Below are 6,972 nucleotides of genomic sequence, written 5' to 3'. Positions count from 1 at the left end.
GCCAACCCATGCCATATCGCTCGGATGACTTGCGTCAAAGGTTCTCCAAGCTTCATAAATCAGCCGTTTCAATACTCGGCCCATTCCGAATGACGTCCAATGTTTTCATTAGCTTGTGATTTATTGCTCCAAAGTACTCTCCTGATTTTTATGCCCGATTTATAAAGTTGTTTTCTCTCTCTCTCTCTCTTTCTCCTCCCCTCTGCTATCGCATTCGCTTCGCCCATTAGACAGTCGATTTATGGTGTACCAAAGATGACCTCAGCACCCAAATGGACGATACATTCGTTGGGAGAATTTCGGACCGGGGCGGAGACCAATGCGAGTGATGAGGTCACAGGTGGGATATAGCATATAAGCCCCAGATGGAGAACACCTCTGGAGATAGACCACAGCCAACAGGTGGAAACTCCACACCAAAGTTAGGTGCCAACAATGGGAAATCTGGGCTGGTTTTGCCTCTTTCTCCTCACCTTCCTGGGACGGGTCCGGTCCTTCCCCAGAACCAGCGAAGAACTTTCGGCATGGTCTCCAGGTAAGGAGAGATATATTCTTTTGGATTCCTCCAGTCATTAAGCATTGCACTTGGGGAAAAGGAATCCTCCATCTGAGTATTGTACTGGCAGTTGTGTGTTAGCAAAAACTTCAAAAGAGTAGGATTTAGGGGCCGTGATTTCTGACTGTCTCCAAATGGGGGAACAGTGCGGTCAGGCAGTAGGGAAAGCAAGTAGGATGCTTGGCTGCATAGCTAGAGATATAACAAGCAGGAAGAGGGAGATTGTGATCCTGCTATAAAGAGTGCTGGTGGGACCCCATTTGGAATAGTGTGTCCAGTTCTGGAGTTCTCACCTACAAAAAGATATTGATCAAATTGAACGGGTCCAAAGATGGGCTACAAAAATGGCAGAAGGTCTTGAGCATAAAACTGATCAGGAAAGACTTAATAGAAACACAGAAACATAGAAGACTGACGGCAGAAAAAGACCTCATGATCCATCTAGTCTGCCCTTATACTTTTTTCTGTATTTTATCGTACAATGGATATATGTTTATCCCAGGCATGTTTACTTACATTCAGTTACTGTGGATTTATCAACAACGTCTGCTGGAAGTTTGTGAATAATGAACTTCTGGAGGACAGAAGGGAAAGGGGGGACGCGATCAAAACATTTAAATATGTTAAAGGGTTAAATAAGGTTCAGGAGGGAAGTGTTTTTAATAGGAAAGTGAACACAAGAACAAGGGGGCACCATATGAGGTGAGTTGGGGGAAAGATCAGAAGCCACGTGAGAAAATATGATTTTACTGAAAGAGTAGTAGATGCTTGGAACAAACGTCCAGCAGACGTGGTTGGTAAATCCACCGGAACTGAATTGAAATGTGCCTGGGATAAACATAGATCCATCCTAAGATAAAATACAGGAAATAGTATCAGGGCAGACTAGATGGACCAGGAGGTCTTTTTCTGCCGTCAGTCTTCTATGTGTCTATGTTTCTATTGTCATAGCAAAGGATGCATTTCAAGTAAGCTGAGGATGGTTACATTTGAAAAGCCAAGAAAGCCTCAAAGGAAGTTGGGTTGGACTAGAAGACCTCCAAGGTCCCTTCCAACTCTGTTGTTATTGTTATTATTGTTATTGAAGTTCTTTTTTTTTGCAAATTGGCCAAAAACAGCCAAAGATCAGGAGAAGGCCTCTTATTAAAAATCCAGTTGCAGAGGTAACGGAAAAAGGATTCCAATTATTATAGAGTATTATGGGATGAATTTTACAATTGGTTTTTTAAAAAAGAAACAATAAAAAGGAAGTGAAATTAAACAGAAAGCCTAAAAGATCAATCATAGATAAAAAGTACGCATGTAAAATAAATAAATAAGCAACACAATATAACTCCAAGTAAATCAAACTTCTGTGAAATCAAACTGTCCACTTAGGAAGCAACACAGATTGACCATCAATTTCACCTGCTGTTGGGCACATTCAACTTTGTACAGAACAAAGTATTCCATGAGAATATTTCATTCATTCAGATCTAGGATGGGTTCTTTGAGTGTTCCCTTTGTTTTTTTGAGCAGTATATTTTTATTTGAAATTTAAACAAAAATACGCAAGTGTAAATGTCAACAAAATAAGGTTAAAATGTACTTATCTCCATTAGAGCTTCTAATAGAAATGGAGATGCAAATATCCCAAATGTGTGTTTCTGTCTTTTATGTGGGTGGGTGTTTCAAATAAAAATATTGTGATATGAAATCCAGCATAGAAATCTGGTTTGATTTAAATCTAGCATAGAAATCTCATTAAACCCATCATGGAAATCTTGTTAAATCCATCATATAAATCTCGTTAAATGCAGCATAAAAATCTTGTATTGCATTTATAATACACAGTAAAACAGTGTACTACTGTTTTTTCTGAATAAAATAATAATAATAATAATAATAATAATAATAACAACAAAACAACAACAACAACAACAACAATATATTGTCAATTGCAAAAGGCCATTTTACTGGCATCGGTACACATAATTCGCCGCTAATTCACGCAGTCCTAGGTGCTTGGGAAGCGCCCAACTGGTGATGAAATACGAAATCCAGCATAGTGATCTCGTTTGCTGCGCTGTATTGACATAATAATAATAATAATAATAATAATAATAATAATAATAATAACAACAACAACAACAATAATAATAAATCTCCATCTGTCAATTGCAAAAGGCCGCTTTACTGGGATTGTCGCTACATCACGCAGTCCTAGGAGCTTGGGAAGCGCCTGACTGGTGATGAAATACGAAATCCAGCATGGTGATCTTGTTCGCTGTGTTGTATTGTACAAAAATAATAATAACAACAACAGCAGCAGCAACAACAACAGAGTTGGAAGGGCCCTTAGAGGTCTTCTAGTCCAACCGCCTGCTTAGGCAGGAAACCTTGCACTACTTCAGACAAAAGGTTATCCAACATCTGCTTAAAAACTTCCAGTGTTGGTGCATTCACAACTTCTGGTGGCAAGCTGTTCCACTGATCCATCATTCTGACTGTCAGGAAATTCCTCCTTAGTTCTAAGTGGCTTCTCTCCTTGTTTAGTTTCCACCCATTCTTATTCTCTATCTACAGTCAACAATGAAGATGCCAAGTTTAATTTGGAGCCTTTGACCATCAGAAGGTCCTTCCAGCAAGCCTTAACCAGAAGACTAGGCGCACCAATAGAGGACAATCCAAGCAATGCAGGTAAGGCTGAAAGAAAAAAAAACTGCATTATTTTTTGGTCTTGAATAATCAAAAATCTCACTCCCCACACCCTATTTGTCTTTTATAGCAATAGCATTTAAACTTATATCCCACCTCAATGATTTTACAGCCCTCTCTAAGCGGTTTATAGAATCTTCGCATGCACAGAAGGGAAAAAAAATTAAGATTTGAAGTTTTTAAAAAGAAGTTTTTAGGATGTTTTAAGATAATGGGTTTTAGCTATAGTTTTAATTATTAGATTTGCATTCGTATTGTGTTATTGTTGTTGTGAGCCGCCCCAAGTCTCCGGAGAGGGACAGCATACAAGTCTAATTTATTACTATTATTATTATTATTATTATTATTATTATTATTATTATATTAATAATAATTATGGTGTTGGTCAATATTAATATTAATTATGATGTTGGTCAACCATTTGTCTGAAGTAGTGTAGGGTCTCCTGCCTAAGCAGGGGGTTGGGCTAGAAGACCTCCAAGGTCCCTTCCAATTCTGTTGCTGTTGGTATTGTTATTGTTATTATTTCCAGAGCATGATACCATGGACTTGCGAGACTGAAGGATGCCAATGCAATTATTATTATTATTATTATTATTATTATTATTATTATTATTATCATCATCATCATCATCATCATCATTATATACAGAACATGAGACCATGATCTTTTGAAACTGAAGGATGCTAATGCAATTATTATTATTATTATTATTATTATTATTATTATTATTATTATTATTATTATTATTATGTCAGTACAACACAGCAAACGAGATCACTATGCTGGATTTCATATTTCATCACCAGTCGGGCGAATTATGTTTGCCGAACCCAGTAAAGCGGCTTTTTGCAATTGACAGATGGAGATTTTGTCAATTCCAATGGTTTTCAAATGTCTGCTGAGATCCTTTGGCACTGCGCCCAGCGTGCCAAGTACCACTGGGACCACTTTCACTGGCTTATGCCGGAGTCGTTGCAGCTCGATTTTTAGATCTTTGTATTTCACTAATTTCTCTAGCTGCTTCTCCTCAATTCTGCTGTCTCCTGGGTTTGCGATGTCGATGATCCATACTTTCTTTTTCTCCACAATTAGGATGTCTGGTGGGTTATGCTTCAGAATTCGGTCAGTCTGAAGTCGGAAGTCCCACAGTAGTTTTGCTTGCTCATTTTCGACCACTTTTTCGGGCTTATGATCCCACCAGTTCTTTGCCACTGGTAAATGGTAGTTCCGGCACAAGTTCCAGTGGATCATCTGTGCCACAGCATCGTGTCTATGATGATGATGATTATTATTATTATTATTATTAATTATTGTGTTGGTCAACCATTTGTCTAAAGTAGTGTCTCCTGCCTAAGCAGGGGGTTTATTTATTCATTTATTTATTCATTCATTCATTCATTCATTTGATTTGATTTGTATGCCGCCCCTTTCCGTAGACTCAGGTTGGGCTAGAAGACCTCCAAAGTCCCTTCCAACTTTGTTGTTGTTAGTATTGTTATTGTTTCCAGAGCATGATACCATGGACTTGCGAGACTGAAGGATGCTAATGCAATTATTATTATTATTATTATTATTATTATTATTATTATTAGTAGTAGTAGTAGTAGTAGTAGTAGTAGGAGGAGGAGGACTCCAAATATTTTGAGCTATTTTGTTTTCATTGTAGGTCTTGGTCTCCCCAGCTTCAGTGCCAGGGAATATGTCAAAGAGGTAAGAACGTGTGTGTGTTTGTGAATGGAGAGACATTAGATCTGAAATGATATTTTGGTCCTTTTCTGCCTCTGAAGATTTCCAATTCTTAGGTCCAACTGACTGTTTTTCTTCTGGAAAAAAGACTTACCACGTTTTTCAGACTATAAGATTCACCTTTTTCCTTCCTAAAAGAGGCTGAAAATGTGGGTGAGTCTTATACTCTGAATGTAGCTTTTTCGAAGCTTCTTTTCCCCCAGGCCCTAACAAGGTGCTACCAATCTTCCAGCCCTAAGTCGTTGCAGGCTTTTTTTCATTGCTACTCCCTCAAAAGTTTTTTTCCAGTCCTAAGTCTTTGAAGCCTTTTTTCATTGCTACTTGCTCCAAATAAGTTATTTACAGTCCTAAATCTTTATAGGCTTTTTTCATTACTACTTGCTCTTAATATGTTTTTTTTCCAGCCCTACGTTTTTGCAGGCTTTTTTTCATTGCTACTTGTTCCAAATAAGTTTTTTCCCATTCCTAAGTCTTTGTAGACTTTTTTTCATTGCTACTTGCTTTGAATATTTTTTTTTTGGTAGTCTTAAGTCTTTGTAAGCTTTTTTCATTGCTTTTTCCGAATAATTCCCCCCCCCCCAGTCCTAAGTCTTTGTAGGATGTTTTTCATTGCTATTCACTCCGAATAAGGTTTTTTTCAGCCCTAACCAGAGGATAAAATAATGTACTGGAGCTGACCACACTAAGGACTAGCCAGATGAATATCTGGTAGGCATATCCCCCCCCCCTATTTTCCTCCCCAAAAAACTAAGGTGCGTCTTATACTCTGAAAAATATGGTATTTGAGAGAAGTGAAGATAATTGGAATGGGGGGAAAAGACTTCAGCTGTATAAAATGATCATTGCAATGGCTTGGGACACACAACAGGGAGTTTACAAATTTAACGACGGCAGGGATTCCCATAGCAAACGTGACAAGGAAAGTCGCAAAATGGGCGGAACCTCACTTAACAAATGTCTCACCTAGCAACGTCAAATTTGGGCTCCGTTGCGGTCATAAGTCAAAAAATATCTGTGTTTTCTCTCCCATTTTTAGGCGCCGATTGGAAGCATCTCCCAGAACATGCTGTTAAGACGCTTATGGGAATCTGCCCAGAAGCAGTATAAAAGACGTCGGAACCTCCCCGAATGCTTTTGGAAATATTGTGTGTGACCGACTATGAACCCACTCCCTTCCGGTCCCTTGCCTATAATTTATGATGTGATCAAGCAATAGACTAGATTCCTGCCTATAATTCCTGGAAACACACACGTGATTGAAAATAAAGCCCTTTGTTACTTGCATGGGATTTAATAAATCTTGTTAGAAATTCTGTATATAGCCCTACAGAATACAGTTCACAGTCAACATGTGCCTTTCTGCTTAACTGCCGCAAGGAAGCGGCAATCTTTGATTCAAAGACAAACCTATAAACACTGCCATCTGCTGGTTCAAAAACATGTATGTCTACTGAATACATACTTTGTGGGTGCACAAAATACATGAAGAAGGTTGTAGTCCAACGAGATCTTCTCTAGATCTTCTCTCTTGGAAACATAATTATTTCCGCCGTGGATCCTGTTCAAGGTTAGTGAACAAGAAGGGCACACATCGCAAATGTATTATTTAAATCAATTTACGCGACTGCCCTTCTTACATAGTTTGGGGTGGCTGATGAAGATTTTAAAAATACAATGTAAATTTGCATTGACACCCTAAAAGTAACTCCAAACAAAAATGCTGTTCAGAATTAGGAGACTATCTGTATTCCTTCCTCCTATTTTCCCACAAAAACAACCCTGTCAGGTGGATTGGACTGAGAGTGACTGGCCTAACGTTACCTAGCGAGCATTCATGCTTAAGGTAGGACTAGAATTCACCATCGCCTGGTGATTGACTCAAAGTCACCCAGCCGACTTTCATGCCTAAGGTAGAACTAGAATTCACCATCTCCTGGTGGTTGGCCCAAAGTCATCCAACCTGCTTTTA

The 6,972-nt window shown here is 38.6% G+C and overlaps 1 protein-coding gene across 1 annotated transcript; it reads left to right on the top strand.

The window, feature by feature from the left end:
• The first annotated feature begins 333 nt into the window (after nt 1–333).
• UTS2 (urotensin 2) lies at nt 334–6,215 on the top strand. The gene is made up of 4 exons (XM_070759055.1): nt 334–535; nt 3,122–3,235; nt 4,924–4,967; nt 6,040–6,215. The coding sequence occupies exons 1-4, from the start codon at nt 436–438 to the stop codon at nt 6,154–6,156; spliced, it is 375 nt and encodes a 124-aa protein (XP_070615156.1). The 5' UTR covers nt 334–435; the 3' UTR covers nt 6,157–6,215.
• The last annotated feature ends 757 nt before the right edge of the window (nt 6,216–6,972 follow it).

Source organism: Erythrolamprus reginae, chromosome 8 (genome assembly GCF_031021105.1).
Source record: "Erythrolamprus reginae isolate rEryReg1 chromosome 8, rEryReg1.hap1, whole genome shotgun sequence".
NCBI classification, from domain to species: domain Eukaryota; kingdom Metazoa; phylum Chordata; class Lepidosauria; order Squamata; family Dipsadidae; genus Erythrolamprus; species Erythrolamprus reginae.
Note: the sequence above shows the minus strand (reverse complement) of the source record. Positions and strands in the feature narration are given on the sequence as shown.